The sequence below is a fragment of the Podarcis pityusensis genome, assembly GCF_964106645.2.
Source record: "Podarcis pityusensis genome assembly, chromosome: 18".
NCBI classification, from domain to species: Eukaryota; Metazoa; Chordata; class Lepidosauria; order Squamata; family Lacertidae; genus Podarcis; species Podarcis pityusensis.
In genome coordinates this window covers 7293715-7310055 of record NC_138043.1, presented here as the reverse complement: position 1 = coordinate 7310055, position 16341 = coordinate 7293715, and the positions used below count along the sequence as shown (strand labels likewise).

At 49.3% G+C, this 16341-nt stretch overlaps 1 protein-coding gene across 1 annotated transcript in view; it reads right to left on the bottom strand.

Moving 5' to 3' along the window:
- The window catches only part of ZBTB7A (zinc finger and BTB domain containing 7A), a 65953-nt gene that overhangs the window by 17467 nt on the left and 32145 nt on the right, over window positions 1–16341 (bottom strand). The window contains exon 2 of the mRNA XM_080988996.1: window positions 1300–2498. Coding sequence (XP_080845122.1) covers window positions 1300–2483 — 1184 coding nt within the window. The 5' untranslated portion in view covers window positions 2484–2498. The remainder of the gene's footprint in view (window positions 1–1299; window positions 2499–16341) is intronic.

The window sequence follows — 16341 nt, the reverse complement described above, 5'->3', positions numbered from 1 at the left end:
TAGATCAGGGGTCAGCAAACGTTTTCAGCAGGGGGCCGGTCCACCGTCCTTCAGACCTTGTGGGGGGCCGGACTATATTTTGAAAAAAAAATGTGAACGAATTCCTATGCCCCACAAATAAACCAGAGATGCATTTTAAATAAAAGTGAGGTAGGAGAACTGGGGGGGGGGGGGGGGAGAGGAATCACACGTGACAAGCCTTGCGCCCCTTTGGTTTCAGCTAGTACATGGTTAGAAGACTCTGAATAGCCCGGGACACAAATTTTCACGGCCCTCTAGCAGCTATGGTGGCTCACTGACCAGAGGTTGTGTATTTTGTGTTAACTCTGGAAATGTATACAGTTGAACCTTGGTTTTTGAACGCCGTGGTACTTGTACGTTTTGCCTCCCGAACACCGAAAACCCAGAAGTAAATGCTCTGGTTTTTGAACGTTTTTCAGAACCCAAACATCTGACGCGGCTTGAGTGCAAGAAGCTCTTGCAACCAATCGGAAGCCGCACCTCGGTTGTCAAATGTTTCGGAAGTGGAACGGTCTTCCGGAACGGATTACGTTTGACAACCAAGGTTAGACCGTACTTGATTCTTACCCAACTGAGCCTCCTAGAGGGGAATATGTATATAAAGACATCGACATCTAGCTGGGAGGCAGGAAAAGAGGTCAAAACCGCAGCACCACTCACCTCAAGAAGCGTAATTCAGGCCTATCTGAAATTCACTTCCAAGCATTTCGTGTGGCGTCTCCCCTTCGGAACTCCCTGCCGATATATTGAGAGCAAGCCTTCACCGCGCCCACTCTCCTGCTTAGACAAACCTACCCAGATGCTTAGAAAAGTTGTGGTGGTTGCAAACTATTTTAGTGCAGCGGTACCTCGGTTTTCGAACGTTGGCGAACGTTTCGGACGCCGTAAACCCAGAAGTAAACGCTTCCGTTTTCGAACGCGCCTCGGAAGTCAAAATGGCTTCCGCTGAGCCTATGTTATTTTCCTCCATTTCCTCCATTAAATTTGCAGGCCGCATTTTGCGCCTCCGTTTCCGAACCTCGACCGGTCTTCCGGAACAGGTTACGTTAGGAAACCGAGGTACCACTGTATTTGAACCTTCGTATGTTGCAAAGCACAGTTACAATTCCACCCCTCGATTGTTTCATCTTTCGCAAATCGCCTTGTATAAGCAGTGTATAAATTTACGAAAATTTAGAACGAACGAACGATAAATAATATTCTCACAGGACTGGGATCTTCGGGAGGGGGGCAACACTGCGGACCCGCCCCCAGCCCGCCCCCTCTCCCCGTGCTCACCTCGTAAACCGAACTTTGCAAATGTTACATTCATACGGCTTCTCTCCCGTGTGGGTCCGGATGTGGCGAGGGAGTTTGCCCGCCCCTTGGATCACCTTCTCACAGATGGGGCACTTCTGGAATGCTTTCGCCCGGATCTTCTTCTCCGACTTGTGGGACCAGGACGGGTACTCGCCCCCCTCTTGGGAAGTGCTAAAGTATTTCAAGTAATAATCCATGACTCCGTCGTCGTCTTTGCGGTCGTCCTCGGCCAGCTGCTGCCGCTCCACGGAATTGATCATCCGTTGCAGGAGGGTGCTGGCAGCCAGGCCGTCCACTTCCCGGGGGTCCGCCTCCTCGCCCTCCCCGGGGACGAAGGCGGGGGAGCCCCCCGCCTCCTGCTGGTCCAGTTGAGCCGCCGCCTCGTCCTCCCCAGGCACCGTGGCCAGGCCGTGCCCGCCGTACTGTCCGTTCTGCGAGGCGGGGAACAAGGGTCCCTGGGCGGCGGCCGCCTTGGCCTCTTCGGCGTCCAGCCACATCTTGCCGTCGGGGTCGCCGTCGTTCGCCTTTGGTCTGTCGCTGAGGGTGGCCTGAGTGTAGAAGTCCAGGCCGTTGCAGTCCGGCTCCTCCTTGACCTCCGGGCCCCGGAAGCCGAGCCGCTGAAGGTCCCTCAAGTCCGGGTTGGTCCATGGGTACGTGCCCTGCTGCCCATTGATGGGGTTGCTCTGAAAAAACTCCAGGTATTCTTTCGCTCTGAGATGGTTCCTTTGATCAATTTGATCTACTGTGTCCATCTGGTCGTGCTTGGCCAGAATCTTCCTGTCCAGCAGATCCGTGCAAACGTCCCTGACCGCCTGGATCTCTAGCAGCGTGGCGGCGTTGAGGATCTCGCCCACGTTCGAAGTGCTGACGGTGAGGGTGGCCGTGTAGGCGAACTCCAGCAGGGACGAGAGGGCCTCGGCGCTCACAAAGTCTATCTCGTACACGTTCTGCTGGTCGACCACCAGCCCTGAGGTGAAGAGCTTCTTGAAGTACTGGCTGCAGGCCGCCAGGACCGAGCGGTGCGTGGGGAACTCCTGCCCGTCCACCAGGATCACCACGTCGCAGAGCAGGCCGTGGTTCCGCTGCTCGTTCAGGCTGCTCAAGATGTCGCTGCTGTGGTCGGGGAAGGGGATTCCGATGGGGCCGTCCACACCGCCCTCCATGCTGACACCAGGGGGCTGGGGAGAGGAAAGAGAAACCGTCAAGCAGTGCTAGAAACCGTCAAGCGGTGCTAGAAACCGTCAAGCGGTGCTAGAAACCGTCAAGCGGTGCTAGAAACCGTCAAACGGTGCTTGGAAACCGTCAAACGGTGTTAGAAACCGTCAAGCGGTGCTAGAAACCGTCAAACGGTGCTAGAAACAGTCAGACAGTGCTAGAAAACGTCAAACAGTGCTAGAAACCGTTAAACAGTGCTAGAACCTGCCCCCCCCCCGCAGGTGGCTTCTGGGAAATGATATAAAATGAGCCAGAGAAAATGTTTAAGATAACTTTTGTTAAAAAAAAACCAGAGGCCTTTTTGTTAGGTATTATAGGTGAGGAACTACCAAAATAAAATTGGGAATTTCATCAGTAAGAATGTGGCAAATCAAACTATGTGAACATATAGACTTGGCAAGGTCAATGGAAGTCTCAAGAGGACCATCAGACCAAAAATTAATAAAAGAATGGGACTGTGTTAAAGAGTATATGGGGGGGGGGGAAACATTGTTCTGGAATAAATATATTGATATGTGACGAATGAAGTTTGCAGGTTTAAGGGAAAAAAATAGTTAGGAAAAGTATAAAACTGGAAGTAATAAATGTACATATACAAGTAACACAACGAAAAAGAAAAATGGAAAATTTGAAGTCGCTAAAGGATGGAAGGAAGTCAAAAGTTTAAAAGGCGCAAGGAGATAGGATAATAATATATCAAAGATGGAATAACAAATAAAGTGAATAACGCAACAATAACAAAAATAATAGTAGGTAAAGAACGGGTGTAAGGAAGTACTGGGCTGAGGGGAAGGAAGGCGAAGGGATTAATTGAAATTGTTAAAGACTGGTATAGTATTTAAGAGATTTAAATTTTCATAAAGCTTCTATCAGGAAAGCAGACTGCAGCAAGAAATATTAAGTAAAGGTATCAGAGAGGAGATCAGTGTAAATGAAAACACGTGACTGATGGTTTTGTTACGTATGATTTTATTTTGGAGTTGTCTGCTTATTTTGGAGTTGTTCGTTGCAAAGAATGTATATTATGTGAATTAAAAAAAATGTATGTATGTATGTTTGGCTATGTTCTGTAAGTGTTGCTGTTTCTCTTCTCTTCTCTCTGTTTTAGTTTTTTGATTATTGTTTTATTTTATTTGTATCTTATGTTGTAACTTGGCATGGGAGAAAAAAGAAAGAAAGAGAAAAAGAAAGAGAAAATAAAAGACTGTTGATGTATGCAATGATGCAAGGATGCTCTTAGCCCAGAGATGGAAAGAAGAAAAAGTATCGACCAGAGAAAAATGACAGACAGATGGAATACGCAGAAATGGCGAGGCTGACGGGAAAGTTCAGAAACCAGGAAGACCAAGTATTCTTAAAAGACCGGAGTAACTTTTTAATATATCTGAAAGACAACTGTAGACAGCTGAAGTCACTGGCAGGAATACAATGACACTTGGTAAAGTAACACGGACTTTGGCTACTATGGTTATATACCGTATTTTTCGCCCTATAGGACACACTTTTTCCCCTCCAAAAATGAAGGGGAAAATGTGTGTGTGTCCTATGGAGCGAATGCAGGCTTTCGCTGAAGCCTGGAGAGCGAGAGGGGTCGGTGCGCACCGACCCCTCTCGCTCTCCAGGCTTCAGGAAGCTATCCCCCCAGCCCGGCAAGCTCCGGGAGCGATGGCGAAGCTGCGCGCAACCTCGCCTTCGCTCCCGGACCCCCAGCCCCGAGGCTAAAAACGAAGCCAGGACAGCCAGCGGGATCCATCCCGCTCGCTGTCATGGCTTCTTCGCTCTTGGGGGCTGGGGGGGGGGAAATATAATTCTTTTCCTTTATTACCCCCCCCAAAATAACAAGTGCGCCCTATGGGCCGGTGCGTCCTATAGGGCGAAAAATACGGTAGATGGATTAAGGTAAAAGATGCGGGGAAAATAAAAATAAAAACATTCCAGAAATGGAACCCGCAGGAGGAGGGAAGGATGTATGAAGGTTCGAAATAACCTCCTTTTATTTATTTATTTGGAATGGTCATGCTTATTGTGTACAACTTTATGTAAAACCGATAAAAATTGATTAAAAAGGAAGAAAAAAAGAACACACGCACCCCGGCGCATTTTTAGCCACTGGCGAAGGGTCCACTTTGCGACGGACATCTCAAATGTGGGTCCCTGGTTGTTGCTGGACATACAGTGGTACCTCTGGATGCGAACGGGATCCGTTCCGGAGCCCCGTTCGCATCCTGAAGCAAACGCAACCCGCGCTTGCGAGTCGCGATTCGCCGCTTTAGCGCGTGATGTCATTTTGAGCATCTGCGCATGCGGCGAAACCCAAAAGTTACGCGCTCCGTTACTTCCAGGTCACCGCGGAGCGCAACCCGAAAATGCTCAACCCGAAGCTACTTCAACCCAAGGTATTGCAAAATACACATATGCACACCCTCCCGTTGTCGTTTCAAACGTACGGTCATAGCTCATGTTACGTTCTTTCGGGTTACGTCCAGTGGCGACCCGGAAGTACCAGAAAGGGTTACTTCCGGGTTTCGCTGCTCGCGCATGCGCAGAATGACGTCACGCGCAAGCACAGAAGCAGCAAATCACAACCCGTGCGTGCGCAGACGAGCCGCTGCAGGTTGTGCTCTTTTCATGTTGCAAACGGGCCTCCGGAACGGATCCCGTTTGCAACCAGAGGTACCACTGTAGTTAAAATGGCAACCTGGTAACAAACTGCATACATCTAGGGGGCCAGCAGTCCAAAAAGAAAGGAGTAACAGCTCACAAAAAGCCCCCCAAAGTCGCTAGTCCTCAGATATGTTGAATCTAGCTTCCTGTCCCAAGCCCCCACCCCAGGAACCCAGAACCACTTATCTGACAGTGAATTTTGGCTTACAAGAGCCAACTTTTAAGCACATCCTTCTTTCCAAAGCTTGGAATGTTGCTTCTTTGGAAAATATCTAGGGTGTCCTATAATGATAACCAGATTGGGAGAACAGGGAGAACAGGGTTCGAAGCCCCGCTCAGCTCAGTGGGTGGGTACAAATGAAATGAAATATAATAATAACTACTAAAGCGACAAGTTGGAAACAAAACACACTTTTGCAAAAGTTTCCTACCTCGTATGTGGTTCCTGACCCCCGGGCTCTGCTAGCCCTCAGCAGTCCCACCGAAAAGCAAAAGTTAATTTCAGTGGGTCTACTTAGAGTTGGGGATGCGGGTGGCACTGTGGGTTAAACCACAGAGCCTAGGACTTGCCGATCAGAAGGTCGGTGGTTCGAATCCCCGCGATGGGGTGAGCTCCCGTTGCTCGGTCCCTGCTCCTGCCAACCTAGCAGTTCGAAAGCACATCAAAGTGCAAGTATATATATATATGTGTACAGCTCCGGCGGGAAGGTAAATGGTGTTTCTGTGCGCTGCTCTGGTTTGCCAGAAGCGGCTTAGTCCTGCTGGCCACATGACCTGGAAGCTGTACGCCGGCTCCCTCGGCCAGTAAAGTGAGATGAGCGCCGCAACCCCAGAGTCGGTCACGACTGGACCTAATGGTCAGGGATCCCTTTACATTTACTTAGAGTTGGCCACAACTCTAACAACTTCTCTCTTTTTTTTTTTTTGTAGGGGAGAAGAGGGAAATCTGTAGAGGTGCTATTTGAGAGAACGATCAGTTGAGGATTAAGCTACAGGGCAGTACCAAATTAAGAGAAATGAACTATATCTTTCCTCCTGCTTTATTTATAACCAGACCTAATACTGCTCTGTATTTTAACAAAAAAAAAACCACCAAAATGGTGCATCTGGAAGACAACACATTGTGCAAATTTGGTGTATTTGGTGTAACTAATATGCAATTACAGTGGGACCTCGGGTCTTCGGGTAACGTAATTTTGAGTTACGAATGCGGCAAACCCAGAAGTGTATACTTCCGGGTCTCGTCGCACGCGCATGTGCAGAAACGCTTTGCGCATGCTCAGAAACACTCTATCGGCCGCGTGTGTGCGCAGAAGTGGCGCCTCCGGATACGGACTTTTCGGGATAAGTATGGACCCCCGAGATGAATTAAGTTCATATTTGGAGGGTTCACTGTATTTTGAAACCACCACCTGCTCCAAATACGGTGGACGCTCGGGTTGCGAACGTGATCTGGACAGGATGGACATTCGCAACCCGCAGCGGCTCGTCAGCGCACACGCAGGTCTCAAATCAGCACTTCTGTGCATGCACAATTTAGCACTTCTGCGCATGCGCGGCCTCCAAAATCCAGAAGTAACCCATTCTGGTAATTCTGGGTTTTGGCGGTCCGTAACCCAGGTGGTGCTGTGGGTTAAACCACAGAGCCTAGGACTTGCTGATCAGAAGGTTGGCGGTTCGAATCCCCGTGACAGGGTGAGCTCCCGTTGCTCGGTCCCTGCTCCTGCCAACCTAGCAGTTCGAAAGCACGTCAAAGTGCAAGTAGATAAATAGGTACTGCTCCGGCGGGAAGGTAAATGGCGTTTCTGTGCGCTGCTCTGGTTTGCCAGAAGCGGCTTAGTCCTGCTGGCCACATGACCCGGAAGCTGTACGCCGGCTCCCTCGGCCAATAAAGCGAGATGAGCGCCTCAACCCCAGAGTCGGCCATAACTGGACCTAATGGTCAGAGGTCCCTTTACCTTTAACCCAAAAAACGCAACCTGAAGTGTCTGTAACCCGAGGTATGACTGTACTTTGGGACATCCAGGATTCAGAAGGGAATATACCCATTTCTGGGACAGCTCAGTGGGTTAGAGCATGGGATTCTTTAAGGCCAGGGTTCTGGGTTCGAGTCCTGTGTTGGGCAAAGGGATTCCTGCACCACGGAGGGTTGGGTGAGATCACCCCCTTACTCCTCAATTCTATGATCCGCGCTGACATGCACCTCGTTGTACAAGAGGCACCCGGGTGCTTGTTTGCACATCGCCCTCCCATGCCATAGTCATGATGACCAAGCAAGGCTGAGACAGGAAAGACTCGCTCCCCACCCACCAAGCGCCAACACGAAACAGAAGGAAATTCCGGTTTGCCCAACCACGCAGGGTTTCTGGAGTGCCACAAGAGAGGGTGCCAGCAACACCCACCCACAACAGGCACGCTCCTGGCTCAAGAGAAACCAGGGTGGATAAAAACCAATGATTAAAAAACACACACCAAAAAACGGAATTTTTATTTACTTAAATTGGATATATTTTTTTTTAAAAAAAATTTAAATTGGATTTTAAAAATAAAATGCTTTTGGAGGAAAAATCATTCCGAAGATTTTCTCTTAAAGTTACATTCTAGTCCAAAGGCTATTCATCAGGAAATAAGGATTTGTTTTAAGTTTTTCATGTGTGCTAAAGCTCAGCCTAAGTTTTTTTTTAATTGTTTAACCACATCAGTTAACAAACATGGACACATATGCTATAATGTTATTGTTTTAGCCAAACGAATTCTTTAAATTGTTACGATTATTTTTCTCCTTCCAATTAAGTACAGCAGAAAAGTTGTCCAAATATAAACAGTCAACTTATTAAACCTCGCAACGATTTCACAATTGCCTGTCTGTGTATTTCGAATAGTATAACCAAACCAGTCATTTTTGATATAACTGTAAAAAAAATGACTCTGAGAATTTATTATTCCAAAAATGAAACGGGTTGTAAATATTAAGCTTATACCAGCAAGAACGACTCTTTCTGTAAAAAATAATGATTTAAATCAAGTCTTACTGGCTAGTGATTTAAATCGATTTGGTTTAAACCAAACCCACCCTGAGAGAACCCCACCATTCCATACCCCGCCAGACCTCCTTTTGAGCAACCCAGCAAACGTTGCAGGCTTCTAGTCCTCAAGTTCCTATTCCGTGAGCCCTAAGAAAATCTGGATGCTGGATAGAGAGATTGCGCTAAGTTATTTCCCTTTATTCTGTGCATTCAGGTATTTGGCAAAAGAATGGTTCTAATAGCCATGGGGGAAAGCCAGTAAGGCGCCTCTGACGCCCAGGCTTCTGTGATATCAGCAGGCTTGCCCTCTTGGCACTGAGGACTAGCGCCTTGGTTTCAATTTAATAAAAACCAACATTCTCAGGGAGCAGGATCCTGTGTCCCAGGGGTCTGCAACCTAAGGCCCATGGGCCACAACGGTCATTTAACCGGCCCATGGACCCCCGCTTGCTTCCCATGCGCTGCACTAAACTGGCGCAGAGCACGGACCGCTCTCCACGATGCTGGCCGGCTTCCCATTGGCTGTAGGAAGCAACGCATGCCTCCTCCGCGCCGGAAATAGAGTTTGCGCATGTGTGCGCACGCGTACTCCGGCCCACCGCGGCGTCTGCAGGACCATAAACCGGCCCAAGCCACAACAACTTTGTTGACATCTGCGGTCCAGTAACTATGTTTTGTGCTGCTGGTGCAACTGTGGCGTTCGAATAGCTGCCTACCAAACTCCTCATGCCGCTAGTCCTCAATCTTGTTCCTGCTTTGTTGTTTCCGTTTCAACCACCTTTTACCACCTTGCGTTTCATCCTGTGAAGCACCCTGAGATCTTGTGAGAAGGGTGGTACATAAATCTAAACTACAACAACTACTACAACAAGCTTTGCTGAAGGAAATCTAGTCTTAAGTAAGGCTCTTACATCTTATTACTGATTTTAGACCATGGTCAGCAAACTTTTTCAGCAGGGGCCGGTCCACTGACTCTCAGACCTTGTGGGGGGCCGGACTATATTTTGAAGGGGGAAAATGAACCAATTCCTATGCCCCACAACTAACCCAGAGATGCATTTTAAATAAAAGGACACGCTCTACTCGTGTAAAAACATGCTGATTCCCGGACCGTCTGTGGGCTGGATTGAGAAGGTGATTGGGCCGGATCCGGCCCCCGGGACATAGTTTGCCTACCCATATTTTAGAGCCTTAAGGTCCTAATATTCTCATCCCATCTCCCCAATCCAGGGTCTTTGTGTGGACACCCAATGGCAGAGATTTTTGCTGGATGCAGCAATTCCCTTTTGTGCCTGAAGAGAGCTCTGTAGGCTGGGCACAAACAGCCGCAGCGAGCCCAAGGTTCCCCGTTCAAATCCTGACATGCCTCCTCTTGTGACAATGCGAAGGCTCGCGTTACAATGAAATTCATTAACGCTGAATTGCATTATTTGCTCTCTATTTTTTAAAAAAGGGAAACTAAAATATGCAAATCAAAACGACGACAATACTGCTTGCCCTCTCGAGAGCTTGGGAGCGGCTCAAACGCTTCGCCACCACGCCCCTGACTAGGATCCTTACAAATAACCCGGTGAGGTAGGAACTGGTTGATGGGAAAAGAATAATAGAATCAAGAGTTAAAGGACATAATCTGCAATGGGGGGAAAGCAAGGAAGATGCAAAGGTAGGCTAGCAAAGAGGCATGGCCTGAGGAGAAGAGAGCCGCGAGGGCCAGAGGGGGTCATTTCACCCCTTGGCCTGAGGTTCCCCACCTAACCCCCGGGCTAAATGTATAGATCAGGGATAGACAACCTAAGGCCCTTCTCAATCCGGCCCGCGGATGGTCCGGGAATCAGCGTGTTTTTTTGTGGGGCCTGCCTGGTGTTTTTACGTGAGTAGAATGTGTGCTTTTATTTAAAGTGCATCTTTGGGTTATTTGTGGGGCATGGGAATTCGTTCGTCCCCCAAAAAATATAGTCCAGCCCCCCACAAGGTCCGAGGGACAGTGGACTGGCCCCCTGCTGAAAAAGTTTGCTGACCCCTGCGTTACAGTCTGCCCTTTCCAAACCCTCGCCGTCGCACAAAACAATCAAGGCATGAATATTCATTGCGTAAGGCATAGGTAGGCAAACTAAGGCCTGGATCCGGCCCAATCGCCTTCTAAATCCGGCCCGCGGCGGGTCCGGGAATCAGTGTGTTTTTACATGAATAGAATGTGCCCTTTTATTTAAAATGCATTTCTGGGTTATTTGTGGGGCCTGCCTGGTGTTTTTACATGAGTAGAATGTGTGTTTTTATTTAAAATGCATCCCTGGCCCACGGCTGAAAAAGGTTGCTGACCCCTGGCACAGATCAACAGTAGGAAGGCCAAGCAAATCAGATGCGATTATTGCATCACACGGGCTTGGAGTAGGTAAAAAAAAGGTAAAGGACCCTGGACGGTTGAGTCCAGTCAAAGGCGACTCTGGGGTTGCGGCGCTCGTCTCGCTTTCAGGCTGAGGGAGCTGGCGTTTGTCCCCAGACAGCTTTCTGGGTTCATGTGGCCAGCAGGACTCAACCGCTTCTGGCGCAACGGGACACCGTGACAGAAGCCAGAGCGCACAGAAACGCCATTTACCTTCCTGCCGCAGCGGTACCTATTTATCTACTTGCACCGGTGTGTTTTCGAACTGCTAGGTTGGCAGGAGCTGGGACAGAGCAAAGGGAGCTCACCCCGTCGCGGGGATTCGAACCGCCGACCTTTCGGTCGGCAAGCCCAAGAAGCTCAATGGTTTAGACCACAGCCAGGCCCGTCTTACCTATAGAGGCTAGAAGTGCAGGGGGCCAAGTTCTCGAGAGCGCTAGGCGAGAGTCCGGGGAAGACTGAACAAGTGCGCTGAGTGAGCGAAGGTGCGTGTCCTACTCCCACCGAGTGTCACCTCAATTTTTTCCCCTTTTAGCATGCAGGCGCCAAATTCTGCGGGGCACCAGAAGGCTAAAAGGGAAAAACCAAGCTGATGCTGGGGGGAGCGGCGCACATGCCCTTGCTTGCTCGGCGCAGGCCCGCTCACTTGGTGTGCTGCTTGCCGTGGCCACCGTGGCACGAAGTGGCCAGCTGAGCCAGGAGGCGCCATGTTCAGCCTCCGCCTCTTCACCGCTGGAGGAGCCACCCTCCAGCCGCTGCCCGCCTCCTCCAGCCCTAAAAAAAGGTTGACAACTCTGGGAAAGGGGGAAGATATTTGCCGGAGGGATATTTGCACCTTGGTGCCGGATATGCTTAAGACGGCCCTGACCACAGCGCCACTCATGTCCCATGCCTGGACTAGACAACCCCTCAGGGTCTCTTCCAATTCTGTGGACCTTAAGGTAAAGGTAAAGGGGCCCCTGACCATTAGGTCCAGTCGTGGCTGACTCTGGGGTTGCGACGCTCATCTCGCTTTATTGGCCGAGGGAGCCGGCGTACAGCTTCCGGGTCATGTGGCCAGCATGACTAAGCCGCTTCTGGCGAACCAGAGCAGTGCATGGAAACGCCGTTTACCTTCCCGCCGGAGCGGTACCTATTTATCTACTTGCACTTTGAGGTGCTTTTGAACTGCTAGGTTGGCAGGAGCAGGGACCGAGCAACGGGAGCTCACCCCGTCATTGCGGGGATTCAAACCGCCGACCTTCTGATCGGCAAGCCCTAGGCTGTGTGCTTTAACCCACAGCACCACCCGCATCCCTCTGTGGACCTTACTTAGGCTTATAGCAAGCACAGAGTCCAAGACATGCAGGCAAAGCAGGAGATGCAGAACCGAAGGGAAGCAACGAAGATTTCCCAATGTTTGCCACCATCCCCAGAGAGATTCTAGCCGACTCTACGATTCTTAGATTCTAGGATGAAATTATCAGTAAGAAAAGTTAAACGACAATGGACGAACAGTGGATTAAATCTTGCGGAAAGCATTCTGAACACCTGGGCAGGCTTGTTTTCAAACAAAAACGCTTTTCGTTGGCACCAAAATGAGCACAGCAAAGGATGCCTACCTGAGATTCAGAATGAGGCCAGAAAGAGCCATGTCGAAATCAAGCCGGTTGTCTGTCTCAAGGCCTGCAATCCCAAATTTTGCAGCACACAGCTGCGGAGGCTGCCCAAGTCTACTCGACCTGCACTCTGAAAAGTCTTGGGTTCTCCCCCCTCACCTATTCTTACAGCTCACCGCCTGCTCGCCCCACCAAGAGATACTGCAGTCTGTTTACAAACGCTGCAATCATCGCAAAGACAGGCCTGAGAAGGCTCCTCGCCTCCCTGGGGTCCATTCCCTGCAGGCTTTGCGGAGACCTCTGGAAGCGTTGCAGCCCAGAGAGAGGGAGGAAAACGGGAAGGACTAGAAGGCAAGACAAGCAGCGCCGAATGCAGCCCCTTTCTCCAATTCCACATGCATTTTTCTTCCTTTAAGGAAAGGAAAGACGAGTGGGAGCCAGCCACTTAACAACCGCATCTACCGTATTTTTTGCACCATAACACTTACTTTTTTCCTCCTAGAAAGTAAGGGGAAATGTCTGTGCGTGTTATGGAGCAAATGCCTGCGGGTGGGGGTGGGGATCTGCTGCAGTCGTGAGCAGAGGATCCATGGTTCCCCTTCCTTCCGTCCTCCGTGGTTACAATGCATGGATCCACATGGATCCTCAGGATTTTTGCATTGGGCTACTCCAAACGCACTGTCAGATCACATGTCTGTGGCCACAGCATGAACCACAAAAATCATATATCCACTATTTCGTTTAGAATATTTTTTTTCCTTGTTTTCCTCTAAAAACTACGTGCGTGTTATGGTCTGGTGCGTGTTATAGAGCGAAAAATACGGTACTCTCTGTTCCCTCGCGAAATGCAAGCACGTCCGTTTGGCGAGGAATGTGCTTGCTGGATGGTTTTCCCGCACCATGCTGAAGCTAACCGGAATTACACAGGCCCACAAAGGGCGTCGTCAAAATCTTGTCCCAGTATTTGGACCCAGGTGCTCTGAAAGGGGGTTTGCCCAGGTTTGGAAACAGCAGCAAGTACCAACAGTAGAAGAACGGCGACAGAAGGTAATGGAATATGCAGAAATAGCTAGATTAACGGGGGAAATTCGACAACGGGGCGATGAAACATTTCAAAAAGAATGGGGGAAATTTATGTCATCCACAGGAAGGATAAGGTGAAACAGTGAAACCTCATAATGTGAAATACAAAGAAAATTTCTGGATAAAGAAAATAATAAAAAGTAAAAGGTACAATGTGATTAATGTAACCAATCGTAAGTAAAGGTAAAGGGACCCTGACCATTAGGTCCAGTCACGGACGACTCTGGGGTTGTGGCGCTCATCTCGCTTTATTGGCCGAGGGAGCCAGTGTACAGCTTCCGGGTCATGTGGCCAGCAGGACTGAGCCGCTTCTGGCGAACCAGAGCAGCGCACGCAAATGCCGTTTACCTTCCCGCCGGAGTGGTACCTATTTATCTACTTGGACTTTGGCGTGCTTTCGAACTGCTAGGTGGGCAGGAGCAGGGACCGAGCAACGGGAGCTCACCCCGTCGTCGCGGGGATTCGAACCGCCGACCTTCTGATCGGCAAGTCCTAGGCTCTGTGGTTTAACCCACAGCGCCACCCGCGTCCCAACCAAGGGTAGTTGTAAATAAACACAGACAGACAATAAGAATTGTACATAGAGGAGGATTTATTTGACTACAGACACACTATGGACAAATATGAAAGAAGAACAATAATATACAAAACGGATGAAGACCATGAGAACAAGTTAGATGTGATCTAAAAGGCCAGGAGAGGGAAGGAAGGAAGTTGGCTCTGGGAAGCAGGTTTAAATGTGAAATGTATGTGTATGTGCAGTGTTGAAATGAAAATCAATAAAGAATATTATACGGGGGGAAAGGAGGTTGCTGTAACAGGATGGTGATGATGGTGAAAAGACCGTCTCGACTCCCGTCCACCTGGTCAAACCCACAGCTAATACTTTGGGTGGAAAACCAAGGATTTCAGGTGAGCAAAAACATACAAAACCCATCGCTGTTCCAAGGTCTTAGAATCATAGAATCATAGAGTTGGAAGAGACCACAAGGGCCATCGAGTCCAACCCCCTGCCAAGCAGGACACACCATCAGAGCACTCCTGACATATGGTTGTCAAGCCTCTGCTTAAAGACCTCCAAAGAAGGAGACTCCACCACACTCCTTGGCAGCAAATTCCACTGTCGAACAGCTCTTACTGTCAGGAAGTTCTTCCTAATGTTTAGGTGGAATCTTCTTTCTTGTAGTTTGGATCCATTGCTCCGTGTCCGCTTCTCTGGAGGAGCAGAAAACAACCTTTCTCTCTCCTCTATGTGACATCCTTTTATATATTTGAACATGGCTATCATATCACCCCTTAACCTCCTCTTCTCCAGGCTAAACATGCCCAGCTCCCTTAGCCGTTCCTAAAAACATGCACAGGATTAAGACATTAATATGTCTTAATCCTGTGCATGTTTTTACCCAGGGCTTGGAACGACCAAGTTGGGTCAAACGATGCTCGCCGAACTAGAACCACAGAATTGTAGACTTGGAAGGGACCCCTGGAGTTATCTAGTCTAACCCCCTGCAATGCAGGAAAGCTCAACTAAAGCACCCACGACAGGTGGCCATCCAGCCTCTGTTTAAACACCTCCGACAAAGGAGAGTCCACAACCTCTTGAGGGAGCCTGTTCCACTGCCTAACACAGTCAGAAAGTCCTGGGTTCAAGTCCCACCCCCTGGAGCAGGAGAAAACAAACTCGATGCGGCAGCTCTTGAGATACTGGAAGACGGCTATCCTATCTACTCTTGTTCTCATCTTCTCCAGAACCGCTGGGTGAAATGAACATGAAACCAAGTTCATTTGGGGGGGGGCGAGGCAGAACTTTGTGAAGCCTTTCTAAGTTCATCTTCAATATCATTCTCTTACCATTAAGGAAGGGACGCGGGTGGCGCTGTGGGTTAAACCACAGAGCCTAGGACTTGCTGATCAGAAGGTCGGCGGTTCAAATCCCCGCGACGACGGGGTGAGCTCCCGTTGCTCGGTCCCTGCTCCTGCCAACCTAGCAGTTTGAAAGCACACCAGTGCAAGTAGATAAATAGGTACCGCTCCGGCGGGAAGGTAAACGGCGATTCCATGCATTGATCTGGTTCACCAGAAGCGGCTTAGTCATGATGGCCACATGACCCGGCCAATAAAGCGAGATGAGCGCCGCAACCCCAGAGTCGGTCACGACTGGACCTAATGGTCAGGGGTCCCTTTACCTTTAACTGTTAAGAAGGATATTGACAAGCTGGAATGTGTGCAGAGGGGGGCGACTTAAGAAGACAAAGAGTGTTTATTTGACACTGGATGTCCAGTCCCTCCCAATACTGCTGATATCTGTACAGTCATACCTCGGGTTACAGTCGCTTTGGGTTGCGGAATTTCGGGTTGCGCACCGCGCCAAACCTGGAAGTACCGGAATGGGTTATTTCTGGGTTTCAGCGCTTGCGCATAAGTGCTAAATCACACTTTACACATGCACAGAAGCACGACCCGCGCATGCGCAGACACGGCGCTGCAGGTTGCGAACGTGCTTCCTGCACGGATCACGTTCGCAACCCGAGCGTCCACTGTATTGGTTTGAACTGTGTTTATTGCGTTCTGTACATTGCCTTCAAATGTGTGTGGAAATCAATTAACAAACAAATAAACACAGTGCTACCTCGGGTTACAGACGCTTCAGGTTACAGACTCCGCTAACCCAGAAATAGTACCTCAGGTTAAGAATGTGAACAGAAATCGCGTGGCAGCAGGAGGCCCCATTAGCTAAAGTGGTACCTCAGGTTAAGAACAGTTTCGGGTTAAGAACGGACCTCCAGAACGAATTAAGTTCTTAACCCGAGGTACCACCGATGGCCTCTGCCTCTATTTCCCTTTTAACGCCATCCAGACTGGTGCTGATCACTACCTTTTGTGGCCGTGTGAAAAAGTCTCTCTCTCATGAAATTAATGGACTATATGGAATTGGCAGAAATGACTGGCAGAATCCGTGACCAGGGAGAGGAGTCGGTGGAAGAAGATTGGAAGAAATTTAAAGACTATTTGCAGAAATATTGTAAAATTAATGAATGTTAGAATGATGTTG